The 17,508-nt window shown below is 45.0% G+C and overlaps 1 protein-coding gene across 2 annotated transcripts in view; it reads right to left on the reverse strand.

Annotated features, from left to right (window-relative positions):
• Window positions 1-417: 417 nt before the first annotated feature.
• ASAP3 (ArfGAP with SH3 domain, ankyrin repeat and PH domain 3) overlaps window positions 418-17,508 on the reverse strand; it is a 119,843-nt gene continuing 102,752 nt past the window's right edge. For both annotated transcript variants that reach the window (XM_058196336.1, XM_058196335.1), the window contains 5 exons: window positions 15,837-16,065; window positions 13,803-14,076; window positions 12,389-12,560; window positions 10,031-10,153; window positions 418-8,336 (listed from right to left, as the gene is read on the reverse strand). In XM_058196336.1, the coding sequence (XP_058052319.1) occupies window positions 8,262-8,336; window positions 10,031-10,153; window positions 12,389-12,560; window positions 13,803-14,076; window positions 15,837-16,065 (873 nt within the window). In that variant the 3' untranslated portion in view covers window positions 418-8,261. The remainder of the gene's footprint in view (window positions 8,337-10,030; window positions 10,154-12,388; window positions 12,561-13,802; window positions 14,077-15,836; window positions 16,066-17,508) is intronic.

The raw sequence follows: 17,508 nt of genomic DNA on the forward strand, positions 1-17,508 counted from the left end.
CGTAATGCACACGTAATGTGAACCAGTAGGGAAGGTAAATGAATCCCACCTCTGCATCTCTAGCACATGATGCACAAATGCTATTAGCTGCACCCTAAAAGTATAAAACAAACACATTTTCCATGCAGAATTGAGAAATTAGAAATCTTGACTTCAAACAGCTGCTTTTGTTCCAAAACAGAGGTATTTAAATGCAATTCATTCAAATAGCAAAATAGAGCAAACATCCATGATTAAAACTGAGTTCTGATCATTATCCAGAAAACTCGAATCTCGTGATTTATTTTTTTTAGGAAAAAATTGGGACGGTAGCTGTTACTTGCTTATATTTCTCTTGAGTTTTCTACAGAACCCAGCTTAAAACACAAGCATTTTGAATAAATCTATGATAATGGACCACATAGCACTGCCACACTATACATTTTTAAAAACTTTATTAGAAACCGAGGACGGAAAAGGTATTTTTTGTTATGAGACATTCAGTAATAAAAAAAGAAGAAACAATATCGTGTCTTTTTTTAAAATGCATTATTACCACAAAGAGGCTATTTGTTGTAATTTCATTTTGCAACGAGAGACAATTGGGTCCAGCAAACTAGTCATAGTACCAAAAGATCTTTTTCAAGAACATTGATATCCTTTCAAGTTTCTAGTCTGAATATATCTTGCGATATACACGAAGGAAATGAGACACCCTCATTTTTAAGCATTTGCAACTAGTAAATGTAGAGGTGACAGCCCACTGCTGAATCATATCAGAAAGAAGACAGTCCTAATTGTATTAAGGCTGTATAAAAATCTTCCTTTTAATTTCTAAGTATTTTTGCCTGCTGAAAAGGCTTGTTTCTTTGTAGAAAAGTTGTCATTCATTCATTCATTCGTTTTTTTTATTATTATTAATTTTTTATGCCACCCAACTCCCCTCCAGGGTGACTCTAATCACGGGAGCAAAAATATCAGGACGAATCCGGGTATCACCATTGCTGATTAACAAATCTTATTAAAACACAGGATTAAATGAGTGCACTTTAGTTCATTAATGATGATGCTTTTTAATAAACTCTGTTAGCCAGAAAAAGTGCTACCATTTTCCTTCTTTTTCTTTTGTTTTTCTTTTGTTTCTCATGCAGTATTCTTGGGAATTTCTTTTGAAGTTCTTGGGTACATTTGAGAAGTGAGCGAGAGTGCAACTATTGTTGAAACTGTTTCTTATAATATGGCTTCCTATCATCCTGTAGGCAAAAATATCAAAAATCCGGGTATCACCATTGCTGATTAACAAATCTTATTAAAACACAGGATTAAATGAGTGCACTTTAGTTCATTAATGATGATGCTTTTTAATAAACTCTGTTAGCCAGAAAAAGTGCTACCGTTTTCCTTCTTTTTCTTTTGTTTTTCTTTTGTTTCTCAGGCAGTATTCTTGGGAATTTCTTTTGAAGTTCTTGGGTACATTTGAGAAGTGAGCGAGAGTGCAACTATTGTTGAAACTGTTTCTTATAATATGGCTTCCTATCATCCTGTAGGCTTCCTGGCTGCTCACTCTTCTCAAATCTGGGGGGGGGGGGGGAGGATTCTTTCCTGATGTCCTTCCTTGGGGCTGAATGGAAGTGTGGCGTCAGCAGCGGGAATGAAATGATATAGACCAGTGGTGGGTTGCTACTGGTTCGTCCCAGTAGCGGCAGTGGGAGGCTCCGGCCACCTGCCCAGATGTCTCTGTGCAGAAGCTTCTGTGCATGTGCAGAAACGTCATGTGTGCGCATGAGTGCACACGCACTCATGAGCGAACCAGTAGCAATTGAAATTGAAACCCACTACTGATGTAGACCAGTGGCTCTCAATCTATTCTTCACCATGGACCCCCTTTAAAAACCTTTTGTGGCCATGGACCACCAAGACTTAATTCAAGATTTAAATTATAAAATTGCTTCAAGTCTTTGCAGACCCTCTGTGACATTGCAGCCCCCCCCCCAGGAATCCACAAACCACAGGTTGAAAATCACTGATGTAGGAGATGAGGCCAAGGGGCAGGGTCGAATGCATCATCAGTCATGAGTCCCCACAAAAGATCTAAATCCAGCCCACCTTGAATACCTTCTACTCTTATCTCCCACTAATTTCCCTCGGCTGTTGATAGTTCAGGTTCTTGTAGACAGCTTAGGCTTGCAATCAATCTTTTTACCTATAACAACGGTCCAGGTCTCTTAATTTTCCTGGCGCTTGACAAATAATTCTCCATGACAGGTAGTGTGTGGATGCAAACACACACAGCACTGCTGTGACACTGAACAAATTACATACGCCACCAAGGAAGAATTTGAGAAGTCCCTTCACCTTTGAAAGCACGTTTTCTTTCCAGAAAATCCTACTAGATATCTTTCAGATATTTTTCTTGTGACTAGTAAGAAAATCTCTGCAAAAGTGATGGGCAATCTTAAAAGGATGAGCCCAAGAGCTGTTTTGTGGCGCATTATTCTTAGATGCAGTTTGTTAATCTGCAGTTTTACTAATAAAGTGCTTTTTTTAAAAAAGGAAATCTCTGACTCAAGTTTGTCTCCCGATGACATCATAGGCTTGTCTATATTGTTTTCTCACAACAAGATAGAAGTGGTTTGCCATTAACTTTTTCCAGGACACTTTCCCCCCAAATTCACATCTAGCTAACAACCCTGGAGGTCTCCCATTCAAGTATTAACCTGGCCTGACTCTGCTTAGCTTCCAAGCCCAGACAAGATGAATCATGTGTCATGATCTGCTAAGATGAAACTGTTTAGTTAACCACATATTTTAATGAGTTGACACTGGCAAACTATTGGCCTCCAGGTATAAGGGATTAAAAGAAGCTAAATTCTCTCCATTCTTACTTAAATCTTTGACCACATTTAATTTATGCTAAATTAAAGATGATGGATCTAAATCCCTAAACACTGGGAGACTAAAATGTCTCTGATCTAAACAGATGTAATTTTGGACAACCTTATCTGGGAAAAGCAATGAATATAGGAAGGTTCATTTTTTGATTCATAGAGCCACAGAATTGCACTTTTGTCTCCAGGAATATTTATCTGGGAATAAGAATCATCCAGGATCCAAGCACAAGGAGATAACAGAATAACATCTGACATTTCCTCATTTGCCATAAGATGTTGCTGACAATTCATTTGGAAATCGTCTCTTTAAAAAAAAAAAAGATAATGAAATAGATCCAGAGCATAGAACAATAGAATTGGTAGGGTCTTTGGAGGTCTTGTAGTCCAACCCCCTGCTCAAGCAGGAGACCCTATACCATTCCAGACAAATGGCTGTCCATACTCTTCTTGAAAATCTCCAGTGATGGAGCACCTCCAACTTCTGAAGGCAAGGCATTCCACTGATTAACTATTCCCACCGTTAGTAAATTTCTCCTTAGTTCTAGGTTGCTTCTCTCCCTCGTTAGTTTCAGTAATGAAATGTGAAGCGGTTTGCTACCGGTTTGCTGGCTTTGCATATGCGCCGTGCGCACACATGCGCAGTGCGCATGAAAAGGAAGCTTGGAAAGGTAAGTAGAACAGCAGTGGGGGGAAATCAGCCGTGGCGCACGAGCTTGGGAACCTTTTAAAAAACTTTTTTAAAGCATTTTTTACTACCAGTTTTCCGGAACCAGTAATAAAAAAGGCTTTAAAAAGGTTTTAAAAAAGGTTTCGACGATCACAGCTGTGACGTGAGATTGTCAGAACTTTTGTTTTCTTTTTAAAAGCATTTTTAACTACTGGTTCTGTGGAGAACGGGTAATAAAAAAAACTTTTTAAAGTAAAAAAAAAAAGTTCCAACGATTGTGCATCGCTTAGCTGATCTTTGGAACTTTTTTTAAAAGTTTTTTTACTTTTACTATGAACCAGTAGCAGTTTTATTACCAGTTCAGGCAAACTGGCTTGAACCGTAGCATTTCACCCCTGGTCAGTTCGCATCCATTGTTTCTTGTCTTGCCTTCTGGTGCATTAGAAAATACATTGACACCCCTCCATCCCTCTTCCTATGGCAGCCCCTGAAATATTCAATATGTCCTATTGTGGACTGCAGTTTCATCACAGCATTTGGAGCTAAAATGGCATTTCATGCTTGAGTCTATTTAGCGATGCTTTTTTTCCTTTAAAATTGCTGCTGAAGATAGTCGGAAGTTATTTCAGAGCAAAACTAATGCTATTTGAAAAATGAGCTGCTACCCCAGACTGTTCTGTAGAACAGAGGAAATCTGATAAAACGGTTAATATGGGGCTTTCATTTTCAAGACAGATGCATGCTTTCAAATGTGCCATGCTCTTGTCAAAGGTTTCGTCCCTGAGATTTCATTAGCATGTTAGCTGGAGACAAGAAAATAACCGAATGTACAAATTCTATAATAAGCAGGGACGCTGATCTCAAGATAGCGAGAGCCAATGCTGCTCGCAGAAGTCACAGACTCCAAATATGGAGGAACGTCTAATGCCATCAAACCAGAGGTGGGCTTCAGCAGGTTCTGACCAGTTCTGGAGAACCGGTAGCGGACATTTTGAGTAGTTTGGAGAACCGGTAGTAAAAATTCTGACTGGCCCAACCCCCATCTATTCTCTGCCTCCCAAGTCCCAGCTGATCGGGAGGAAATGGGGATTTTACAGTATCCTTCTCCTGCCACACCCACCAAGCCACACCCACCATGCCATGCCACGCCCACTAAGCCACACCCACAGCACCGGTAGTAAATAAATTTGAAACCCACCACTGCATCAAACGTCACAACAAGGCCATTTGACACTGTCACAACTCTAATCCGGGCTACACAATAGAGTTAGGTATAGATAGACTTCGACTTACGACCATAATGGAGCCCAAAATTTCCATTGCTAAGTGAGAAATCGTTGACTGACTTTTGACCACCCTTCTTGCCACAGTTGTTAAGGAATGGCCGCAGTCGTTAACAACATGGTTGTTAAATGAATCTGGTTTGACCATCTGACTTGGTCAGAAGGTTGCAAATCACAGGACTCCAGGATTCTGCAACTGTCATAAATATGAGTCGATTGCCAAGTATCTGAATATTGATCGCATGACCACGGCGATGTTGCAATGGTTGTTAAGCATGAAAGGGGGGGCATCAGTCACATTTTCCAGTGCTGTTGTAACTTCAAACGGTCACTAAATGAAGTGTTGTAAATTGAGGACTATCTGTATAGCTATCATTCCTATAAGCAAAAGTCTCCTGCATCAAGAATGTTGTCCGTAATTAGCATTTCCTTCTCATATTCTCATTCCTCTTTCCTTACAGAGGATTTACGTTTAAAAAAACAAACGAAAATTTTAGGTTAATAAACTGAAAATCCAAAGCCAAGGCTTTGTTACATATACCTTTGTACATTGACCGACCTCTTTGCCTTTCGGCGTTAAAATCTTTCTTCATAATTCCTTCTACCTGTTACTAGTATCCACAAGTCCATTTCTCTAGGTCAGAGGTCTTCAAACTTGGCAGCTTTAAGACTTGTGGACTTCAACTCCCAGAATTCTCCAGCCAGCTATGCTGGAGAATTCTGGGAGTTGAAGTCCACAAGTCTTAAAGCTGCCAAGTTTGAAGACCTCCTGCTCTAGGTTTTTATTTATTTATTTATTTTGCCTGACTATGTATCTGAACTGCTGGACTTTTCTATATTGTGATTAATCCTGCACGAACAAGAAAAATGGCAATGCCTCTCATTCATAGGACTCGAAGAAAATGGGGATTAAGTGGCATTGTTCTTAAGACACACTTTTCATCGGTCTAATTTTCTATCCAGTCCATTTAACAATGTTCCTGATTATTGTTTGTTCAGGGAAAATGAAAAAACTCCGGTTGTTACCTTGGCTAAACAAAAATAAATAAAATAAAACCATGTTTGTTGAGATCAGGTTGTACCGCAAAATTCAGCCTCTTACTGTTTTAAAACACAGCAAACATTCGCTTTGTGTCACTGTGTTTTTCTCTCTATCTGACTCTCTCTCTCTTTTTTTTAATTTTGCAAATTTTAAATAAGCCTAGAGACGGGCGGATTTTGCAAAAGACCTGGCATTGAAAGGTTTGCACAATGGTGAATTGGGTGGGGGGGGCGCTATATGTAGTTTTAAAAGTCTGACTCTTTAAAACTGGTCAAACCAGACTGGGAAAATCCGAGCGATGAAGAGATTTAACCTCTTAAGGAATTTTTCATAACCACATAGGCACTTTGCATGATATTTGGTTAACATCTAAAGCTTGGAGGCAGCTTCAGAAGTAACATTTGAAGGGACACACATCTGTTTTCATTAGAGGGGGTCCTCAACTTACAACAGTTTCATTTAGTGACCGTTCAAAGTTGCAACAGCCTTGGAAAAAAGTGACTTAGGACCATTTTTTACCCAACCGTGGCAGCATCCCCAGGTCACATGATCAAAATTCAGACTGTGGCCGCTGACTTGCACTTATGACAGCTGCAGTGTCCAGGTTCATATGATCCCGTTTTGTGACCACCTGACAAGCGAAGTCAATGGGGAAGCCATCTGACAACCGTGTTACTAGCTTAAAAACTGCAATGATTCACTTAACCACTGTGGTAAGCAAGGTCATAAATTGGAGCAAAACTCACTTAACAACTTTCTCATTTAGCAACAAAAATTTTGGGCTCCATTGTAGTTGTAAGTCGAGGACTACCTGTATTATACTTATTTTAAATAACAAGACTTTTTTTAAAAAAAAAAGTCGAAGTCTTACTTTAGCAATAGTACTAGAAAGGTAAATTTGGATGATCACAGCTGGATTTCCTCTGTTGGATTTTTTTCCACTTAGCCAAAACTCTCATGCCCTCCATTTGAGCTCAGCAAGAGGTAGAGAAAACTGCAAGTTATATTTGGCATTTGAGGAAAAAGGTTGAATTCCAATGAAGTGAGCTGCATTTCACTCCCAGTGGATGCAGAGAGTATTTGTCAGGACTCAACCCGTAAGTTTCATGGAAATCTACATTCAGTTTATTTAATCTAGATCTGACCGTGATGAAGCTTCAGATAGCAGTACTTTTTTCTTCTAAATCAGCAAGTCCATTGAAATGTTTCCAAATTTCTATCTATTGAAAACTGAGGTTTTTTATCAGCTCTTCGTGTCAGAAGCCCCTTCAAATTACAGACGTATAATGTTCAACACTGAGCAGATAAAATAATAGCTGAGGACTACAAGCAAGCATGACGGTGCTGCCTCAAATATTTTTCTGCAGATTTCTTAAATGGCCCCTTGTCCCTTTCAGACAATTAGTTCTTGCCTGCAGTATTTTTAAAACAACTTTGCACAGCAGGGATTTCTACCCATCAAAGTGAGGTTTTTCTTTTTAATGAAGTTGTTTAGAGCAGGGGTCTCCAACCTTGGCAACTTTAAGACTTGTGGACTTCAACTCCCAGAATTCCTCAGCCAGAATTCCTCCAACTTCTGGTTTAGAAGGTTGGAGACCCCTGGTTTAGAGAAAAATTGTTTAGAGGTGTCCTAGAAGGGAGACAGATTCTGAGAAAATAAGGTGGTGATACTCTGCTGAGGGGAGATCCCTTCGACTTGAGTTAACGACGACGTCAACCAGACTGAGGCAAAATCCAGAATCTTCTATTGCAGAGAGTCATATAGTCTGCAATAGAGGAATCATTTCCCCATGAACAAAACACAAAGGTGACTCATACGATTGGAGCAAGGATTACTGACCAACCCCCAAGGCTTCCCAAACAATCTTCAGCATTGGTTCCTTGCAATTTCCACCCCACCACCCCGAAAACTACTTTCTAAATACTCCTGCTCCCTCATGGTTGTTGACATGGAAACTGAGACTGATATTAAATCAAGTGGTGCACTGAAGAACTTGGATCCGTTCCTCAACGGCTCAAAGTGGGCACAGGACGATCTGAATGAGACCCAATGGCAAAAATAGATGATTTCGTAGTAGACCCTCTATGCTACACGATGAGTGTCACATACTACCCTCCGCAATTGAAGGGACAAAAAGTGGTCCATCAAGTCACATTGACATATATGTGTCCTTTCTCCATGGCCCCTCCCCATTTCTGTCTACCAAAAAAAAAAAAAGAGTCTCAAAAGCCAGATTCCACCATCTCTTCCTAGCAACGTTATCATGGAACTGAATAAGGAAGTGACATCCCATGAAGACCAGGGCATCCATGGAGATCCGGCAAGGTTCCACCCCTTGTCCGTCTCCAGAGCAGTCCATGCTGCCTCATCTTTTCAGAGAAGACCAACCTGGGTCCACTCAGTCTTGCAACGGCTGGACAAAGTTGGAAGGAAAGACACCTGTCCTTGTGCCATCACCTTCAATGAATCCAACCTGGAAAGAAAACATTGCATGAGAACGAGAAACTACGGATAAACAGTAGCAGCACATTAGGCTCTGGTCCCAGGTTCTTCCCATAGGAAAAAATGACAAGAACTAGTTGTGTACAAGTAATCCTGCTTTATTAGATCTGGTGAGATTCAAATAATTTAACAAGCAGTTCTCTGCCCTAATGACCGGTTGGGTGGACATGGACATGTGGGTATAGCCAGGGGGTGTGACAGGCAGCACTCGGATCTCCTGCATACATACCCCCGGGAGTAAAAAGGGCCACGGGAGGGAGGGAACGTGCTGCCCCACCCCACCCCCGCAGCCTGTTTTGGGCCTAGGAGGCGTCCCCGCACTTACCTGGGAGCAAAAATGGGGCACGTGGGGACTCCTGGAAGGGGTGGTGTGGGGAGGGAAGGAGCAGAGCCAGCCAGCAATTTAGCTACCGGTTTGCCCGAACCGGCTGAATCCCACCACTGAATCTGCAGCTACCTAAGAGGTCTGCTCGCTCTTTTCAAAGAGAATTGTACATCTCACTTCTCAGTTGCTCGGGGAGGTTTTGTTTTGCCCTCTTCAATTCATGTATTATTGAGTTCACCTTTTCCAAGCTGGCACTTTCTAGTTACATTGGGAGTTCTAGTCCCGACACATCTGGAAGGCACCAAATTAGGATTGGTGGATCAAACCCTAATGGAAAGTTTGAAGAGTGAAAAAGCTGGCAGGCTTTTGTTTTCATTTGCCTACAAGTAAAATAATGGCTCTAACACAGAGCCCTAAATTAGAATTTCACAATCGGGAAAGTTGGAGCGTTGTTGTCGGTTGCTCTGAGTAAATCAAACAAGGAAACCCACCTTACGGAAAAGCTAAAACTCTTTTTTTTATTGAGACTGGCTATTGCAGCACAATCTTGCAAGTCTGATTGTGCTCAACCACCTCAATCTTCTTCTAATTTATTGAATATGGGATAAGCCTTTCTGAGCAACTTCTAAATTTTCTCTGGCTGTTTGGACTGTTCTGGACTCAACAATGGTTTCATCCAGGGGTGAAATCCAAAATTTTCCCTACCGGTTCTGCAGCCATGGCTTGGTGGGCATGGCAAGGAAAGGATACTGCAAAATCTCCATTCCCACCCCACTCTGGGGCCAGCCAGAGGTAGTATTTGCCGGTTCTCTGAACGACTCAAAATTTCTGCTACCGGTCCTCCAGAACCTGTCAGAACCTGCTGGATTTCACCCCTGGTTTTATCCCCTTTTGACTAGCCAAAATCTTGTGCATCTATCCATCGAGGTCATTTTCCTTGCTCTTTTCTGCATGTTGAAATTTTAGCTCTCGTTTCTCCCAAAGTGGCTCTTTAAAGTTACTGATCTAAAGATAAAATCAAATTCTGAGATATTAAATCAAGGGCTGCATGTAAGCAGAAGATAGATTTTGGAGGGGAAGATGGAACAAAAATCATAATCTAGACCAGAGATTTCCAACCTTGGCAACTTTAAGCCTGGCGGATTTCAACTCCCAGAAAGAAACCAGGCTTAAAGTTGCCAAGTTTGGAGATCCCTGATCTAGATGAAAATGTGAGTGTCCTTTGCAAGAACGCTTCCCAAAAGGTTTCTCTTAAAGGATAACCTTCTCCTTCTCTTCTGAAGCTAAGAGGAAAATTGTATTTCTACTCTAATTCGGTGAGGAAAAGCAGCAATACTGACCCAATTTTGTTCGTCCTCTTCCCGTGTTACTACGATGACTTCGCCCTTGGAGAAAGTCAACTCGCGGGCCTTGTCCCCTTTGCAGTCAGCCAAGGCCTTGACTCGTTTTAACCGTCCTTTGGCCTATGAAGGGCAGAAAAGTTGTTATCAGTTTTATGATAAGATCCCTTGCTTCCCCAGATGGCTTTTATGCAGGGGTGGGGCTGCTGGGGGTTCGGAAGAACCTAGCTAAGATTCTATGCAGTTCGGAGAACCCCCAAATCCCACTCCTGGCTGGCCCCACCCACCCCACCCTGCCCCTCCCAGGGGTCCCCACGCCAGTGTGGGTTTCAAAAATTTTTACTACCATTCTGTGGGTATGGCTTGGTGGGCGTGGCATGGCTTGGTGGGCGTGGCAGGGGAAGGATACTGTAAAATCTCCATTCCCACCACACTCCAGAGAAAGGATACTGCAAAATCCCCATTCCCTCCCCAATCCAGGGGAAGGATACTGCAAAATCCCCATTTCCTCCCGATCAGCTGGGACTTGGGAGGCAGAGAATAGATGGGGGGTGGGACAAGTCAGAATTTTTACTACCGGTTATCCGAACTACTCAAAATTTCCACTACCGGTTCTCCAGAACTGGTCAGAACCTGCTGAAATCCCACCTCTGCCCCAAACGGCCTGTTTTGGATGCACGTAAGGGCAGGACATGCATGGAGACTTGGGGAGGGCGAAAAACTGGCCTACCAGAAGTTCGGGGAGGACCTCCGGAGCCTGGGGAGGTCGTTTTCACCCTCCCAGAGGCTCAAGAAAAGCCTCTGGAGGCCAAGGAGGGCAAAAATGCCCCCTCACCCTGCCGTAGTATAGAAGGCCGACCACCATGGCCACACCCACCCAGCAACCGGGCAGAGAAACCTTTAGCTAAAATTTTTGAAGCCCACCCCTGCTTTTATGCCTGAAGAGGCAGAGAGGTGACAGCGGGTGCTAGGCGCAAACAAATTTGCAGGATAGCAGCATGGGGTCTTCTCTGCCCTAATGAACCTTCAACAAGTCTCTCTAAGTTGCTTTGATCATAGGGCACCACTTGGGCAATGTATGGACTTTAATTCCCGGAATTCTCCAGCTGGCATTAGTCGTCGCTGAAAATTCTGGGAGAAGTCCAAAGCTTTGGGCCCAGGTTGAGGAAAGTTGCAAGAAAAGTCAGACCCAATTCCTAGAGACTTAATGGGTATGTTGTTCACATCACTCTGGCAGTGGCGGTCCTTACATCCCTTCAGGATGCAATACAGGCAGCCCTCGACTTAGAACAGTTCATTCAGCGACTGTTCAAAGTTACAACGGCACCGAAAAAAAGTGACTTACGACCATTTTTCACCCTTGACCACCTTTGTAGCCTCCTCACGATCCTCTGATCAAAATTCAGGTGGTTAGCAACGGATTCATACTTATGACCGTTGCTGGGTCCCAAGGTCACGTGATCACCTTTTGCAAACTTCTGACAAGCAAAAATCAACGGGGAAACCAGATTTGCTTAACAACCGGGTTACTAACATATCAACCGGGGTGATTCACTTAACAGCTGTGGCAAGAAAGATCGTAAAACGGGGCAAAATTCACTTAACAAACATCTTACTTAACAACAAGCTGTAAAGGTTGGGGATCACTATACTAAGGAATTTGGTAAACATCTCTGAACTGATGACTCAACAGGTCAAGATCACAAGCTATCTCCTTGTTACTGTAAGTCTGATTTTTTTTTTAAAAACTGGCTCCCATTTATTTATTTTTTGTCTTTGTCTCCTCTTTGATAATCTTGGCTATAGGGACACTCATATATTTTATATGCATAGACATAAATGAACAACAACCATTTTAGCTGGAGCAGTCATTGCTTTAAAAATGGAAAATTGACACATACGCATATGTGTCATAATTGACAGGGCAGCCTTTCAGATCCTGGAACCGTAACACAAATGGGCATTCAAAGCCAATTGCTGTCGCTTGCCAACACAGTATTACTCTATGCCCGCTGGAGTCTACAAAACACACGGCAGATCCATCACTGCCTCTTGGCAGGGGTTCTTATTTTGAAACTTGGGAGGAAAAGGCCAACCACGTTCCCCTGCCCCCCCCCCCCCGGCTTTCTAAGATTGCTGCCATCAGCTCTAAGGCTGAAATGGGATACCCATCTATAACTGAGCCCAGATGGTTGCCTAGGGATACCAGGGATGCCATGCTAATGCCTGGGTAGAAAGGAGACCCCCAACTCCAGACTCCTCAAACTATATATATATATACATATATATATATATATATATATATATATATATATATATATAAAACCCACGACCTCTTGGTGTCTCTCCACAACTCACTGGTGCAAATCTTCGTGGCGTTGGCACAGGCAGAGGTGACGGCCCTGGCATCGCAGTTTTGCATAAAGACGCTTCTTCCAGGCAACCGGGGCCCTGCGGGGAAAGGGGGCTGCTGGAAAATTTACCCACCGAGCTGCTACTAATCCGTCGATAGGACCTGGTGCTCTCTGAGCTGTAGGGGAAAAGAAGTTGTCTCAGAAATCATTCCTGGTGGTGGGGAGTGTTTTCTCGTGGGACTGTCCAAAGTGATACCTGTTTGGCATGAGAAAGAGACTTCCTAAGGCAGGGGTGTCAAACTCAATTTCACTGAGGGCCTCATCAGGTTATGCTTGACCTCAGGGGGCAGGGAGCGGGGGGGTGGGGGACGGCGGTATGGCCATCTCAACGTCACTTGTGTCGGGGGTGCCTGTGGTGGCCCAAGTGCTCTACCAGCAAAAACAGGCTCCTGAGCTCCGTTTTTGGCTGCAACAGCCTCCTGCAACCCTCTGCCAATGAAAACGGACCTCAGGAGTGTTGTGCACAGCCCATTTGCTGGCTGAGGAATTCTGGGAGTTGAAGTCCACAAGTCTTAAAATTGTCAAGGTTGGAGACCCCTGCTACAGAAGGCTTCATGCGCCATGCTGGAAAAATAGCTGGGATCCAAATACAGAGAACTAGAAATTATGGTTTGCTTACTCATAGTATATTCAATAAACTCCAGTTGCCTGGCTCCTTACTTGCTAAGCCACTAATGATGGTTTAGAAGTTGCAGTGGCCGGGTTCTTATGAGGCTAAACCATTAAATGGTTGAATGCTTTGCCTTAATCAGAGACAACAGAAGGAACCCAAGTCGTCCTATAGGTTTTAGCTGTATAGGCAATGGAAGCTGCTGATAATAATAGCAATAGCAATAGCACTTAAGACCTATCTACCACTCCATAATGCTTTACAGCACTCTCTGAGAAGTTTACAATCAGTAGTGAGTTCCTCTTACCTTCGCTACCGGTTCATAACCGGGAGCACGCTCGCACACAGCGCTTTTGCGCATGCGCAAAGCATCAGTGATGGTGTCCAGGCCGGTGGGCGGAGCCCCCGCCACCACCACTACTGGTTCGCCCGAAGTGAGGCAAAACGGTAGAAACCCACCACCACTGTTTACAATGTCAGCTACTGCCCCCAATAACCTGGATCCTCATTTTACTGACCTCGGAAGGATGGAAGGCTGAGTCAACCTTGAGCTACGTAGTTAGGATCGAACTCCTGGCTGTGGGCAGAGTTATCCTCCATTCTAACCACTGTGCCACCAGGGCGCTCAACTTACTAAGCTGCTCAACTTACACAACAGATCCATTTTCATTTTATTAATGTTGATGTATATGGCCACCCTTCTCATGGACAGCATGCCACCAGCTGGTCTGATAGCTTCTGTTCTCACCTGAATTTGACTGGGGCTGTTTGTCCTGGTTCAGGAGAGGTTCCAGGGGAAGGCTGCAGAGCTGTCATCTGAGTAGGCTCTGATCTGCGCCGTTGGGAGGCACCCCCGACGTCAGAGCAGGTCTCCCAATAGGCTGTGCCTTTGACTTCCATAGAGTTACGGAAGTTGGGCGACTGCCAGAATGGGCCACCCTCCAACACGCCGGGGATGCTGGAAACAGATGAGTTCCAAATGTCAGGGCTTTCTGGCGAATGGGGTAGTGATTCAGAGGCATCTGGGAAGCAAAGGAAACAATCACTCACAGGAGCAGAAGCTCTAAATCAGAGATGTCCAACCTTGGCAACATTAAGACCTGAGGACTTCAATTCCCAGAATTCCGTAACTAGCCATGCTGGCTGGGAAATTCTGGGAGTTGGAAGTCCTTCAAAGATCAATCAGAATAGAGCTGGAGGTCTTCTAGCCCAACCCCCTGCTCAAGCAGGAGACCCTATACCATTTGAGACAAGTGACTGTCCAGTCTCTTCTTTAAAAAACCCAGTGATGAAGCATCCCACATCATCTGAAGGCAAGCTGTTCCACTGGTTAATTGTCCTCACTGTTAGGAAGTGTCTCCTTAATTCCAAGTTGCTTCCAGGGGTGGGGCTGCTGGGGATTCGCAGGAGTTCGAGAGAACCTCTAGCTAAGATTCTCTGCAGTTTGAAGACCCCCAAATCCCACTCCTGGCTGGCCCCTCCCACCTCTCCCCTCCCCTCCCCGGAGTCTTGGATGCAGGTAAGTGCAGGGCATGCATGGAGGCTCGGGGAGGGTGAAAAATGGGCATACCAGAAGTTTGGGAAGGCCAGGAAAAAAACAGGCCCATTTCCAACCTCCAGGGGGCCTCCAGAGCCTGGGGAGGCTGTTTTTGCCCTCCCAGAGGCTTGAGGAAAACCTCCAGAGCCTGGGGAGGGCAAAATCGCCCCCCCACCCTTGGTGCAAGAGGCCGACTAGGCCATGGCCACCATGGCCACGCTCACCCAGCAACCAGGCAGAGAACCCCTTGCTAAAATTTTGGAAGCCCATGCCTGGATTTGCTTCTTGATTAGTGTCAAGGGCGGACATCCCTGCTCTAAATACTTGCATTATCCTGGCGAATGAACCCAGCCCTTTGAAGAGTAATAGGGAATTTGTTGCCCATCAAGATCTCAAGTCTTCTCACTTTGCATCGCTGGTCATTTTGGCTCCAGTTCTTAGGCACTCTAGTTCAACCACAACTTCAGGGTCATTACATTTCTCAGCCCTGTGTTGTGTCTCGTCCGATCTCACCACCACAGCCGGGGTCTGCTTATCTGCTTCCGAACGCTGAAGAATGTCCTAGCATGCCTCCCGGCCCCAGCCCTGGCTCCATGCCCAGACAGGCTGAGGAGGGGACATCTCCCGGCCCCAGCCCTGGCTCCATGCCCAGACAGGCTGAAGAAGAGCAAGTATCTCCAGCCCCCAGCTCTGGCTCCATGCCCAGGCAAACGGAGCAACTAGACCCCTCCCCCTCCTCCACAGCATGTGAGCCTGAGGAAGGTCAATTACCAACAGCTGCCGACTGGAGTGACCCTCGCGTCAGAAGACTTGATAGGCGGAGGCAACAGAAGGAAGGGAGGGGCAGGCCTGGATAAGTGCTGAGTCATGGAGCCACACCCCATGGCCTATATAAAGGATCTGCTTTCTGGCAATCTCTGAGTCAGGCAAAGTCGAACATATCTTGCTGAAGTCACTTACTGGTCTCCTGCCTGCTCTGAGGACTTTGCTAGGACTTTGGCAGAGCTGCAGAGGCACACCTGATTCGGATTTCCCTGACCCGGCCGTCAGCGGAGGAGTGGGACACGACACCCTGAAGATATCAGTCCACATTCTTAATACATATTGTAAGAAATCATTGCGTACACAATCCCGAAGGACACTGCAAGCATCCTGCTTGAACGGATGGGGCGGCAGTGCAAAGTTTCACCCACGAAAAGGACTTTGACATTTGCCCTGGTTGGCTTGCCAACATTTTTGCTTCACCTGGTTTTGGTTTGCTGCTCCCTTTAGGAGGCTTTTTGAGCGGCAGTGGCGGTGGGGTCTTCTCATTGGTTGAGTTTCGTTGACCAGGCTGAGAAGGGATCACAATGGTCTCGTAGGTCTTGTTGCTGATATCCATGCCAGAGCAGCCCCAGCGATTTGGAGAGAAGAGAATGGGCTGGCCGGTGGTTGGAGATGGTGAAGACCCAAAAGATCGGTGCAGTGGGCTAATCTATCAGACAAAGCAGCAGATGTCATCAGCACCTGGAACCTTCTGTCACCTACCCTGTAGATCTTCTGCTTTTCCTTCCTCCATCCCCAGCTCTCTTATACTATCCAACCAGGGGTGGGGCTGCTGGGGATTCACAGGGGTTCAGAAAGAACCTCTAGGTAAGATTGTGTGCAGTTCGGAGAACCCCCAAATCCCACTCCTGGCTGGCCTCGCTCATCCCTCCCCTCCCAGAAGTCCCCACGTGCCCATGGATGTAGGTAAGTGCAGGGCATGTGCAAAGGCTCGGGGGGTGGGAGGGGAATGGGTCTACCGGAAGTTTGGGAAGGCCAGAAACAGACCCGTTTCTGGCCTCCAGAGGGGCCTCTAGATCCTAGGAAGGCCATTTTTGCCCTCCCGGTGGCTCAAGGAAAGCCTCCGGAGCCTGGGGAAGGAAAAAACACACCCACCCACCCACCTACCATGGTGCAGGAAGCCTACTAGGCCACGCCCACCATGACCACACCCACCCAGCAACCGGGCAAAGAACCCCTTGCTAAAATTTTTGAAACCCACCCCTGCATCCAACCCTTCCCTAAAGAATTGAATCCAAGAATTCTATGGGACTTGATACCCTCCATGCTACTAAGACTGAAACTGAGGAAACAAATAAGATCGTCGGAACAGGGCAAACATGAAGGGTGGTGGGATATAAGCAAGCAGAGACCAGAGAAACAAAGCTAAGAAGAATCTGGTGGGATCAGGCGAAAGATCCATCAAATTCTAATCCAAGATCTTATTTTTCATTGTGACCAACTGGCCTAGGCACAACCCAGGAAAAATACGAAGCCAAATGTGTGTCCTCTGAACTGGAGCTTGCAGAAGGTTGGGTGGAAGTAAGGAGACAAAAGAAACACAGAGAGTTAGATGAGAAGATGGGGATACTTATTACTGAAGCAACCCTCAGTCTGGCTATGTTCTCACAACATGCTAAAGGAGGCCAGAAAAGCTTTAGCAAATGCATTTGTACAGTATACTGAGCTTCTTTAGGGGGAATCTTGGTGGCTTAGCATGTGATGAAAAATCAAGCCTATTTGGTCAATTTATAGTTCAGTAGAAAATGGATTATAGGGACGTGGTGGCTCAGTGGCTAAGACGCTGAGCTTGTCAACCAAAAAGTCGGCAGTTCAGCGGTTCGAATCCTGAGTGCTGCGTAACGGGGTGAGCTCCCGTTACTTGTCCCAGCTTCTGCCAACCTAGCAGTTCGAAAGCATGTAAAAAATACAAGTAGAAAAATAGGGACCGCCTTTGGCGGGAAGGTAACAGCATTCAGTGCGCCTTTGGTGTTTAGTCATGCTGGCCACGACCATAGAGACGTCTTCGGACAGCGCTGGCTCTTTGGCTTTGATCAGCACCGTCCCCTAGAGTCGGGAACGACTAGCACAGATGTGCGAGGGGAACCTTTAC

This window comes from Ahaetulla prasina, chromosome 10, assembly GCF_028640845.1.
Source record: "Ahaetulla prasina isolate Xishuangbanna chromosome 10, ASM2864084v1, whole genome shotgun sequence".
NCBI classification, from domain to species: Eukaryota; Metazoa; Chordata; class Lepidosauria; order Squamata; family Colubridae; genus Ahaetulla; species Ahaetulla prasina.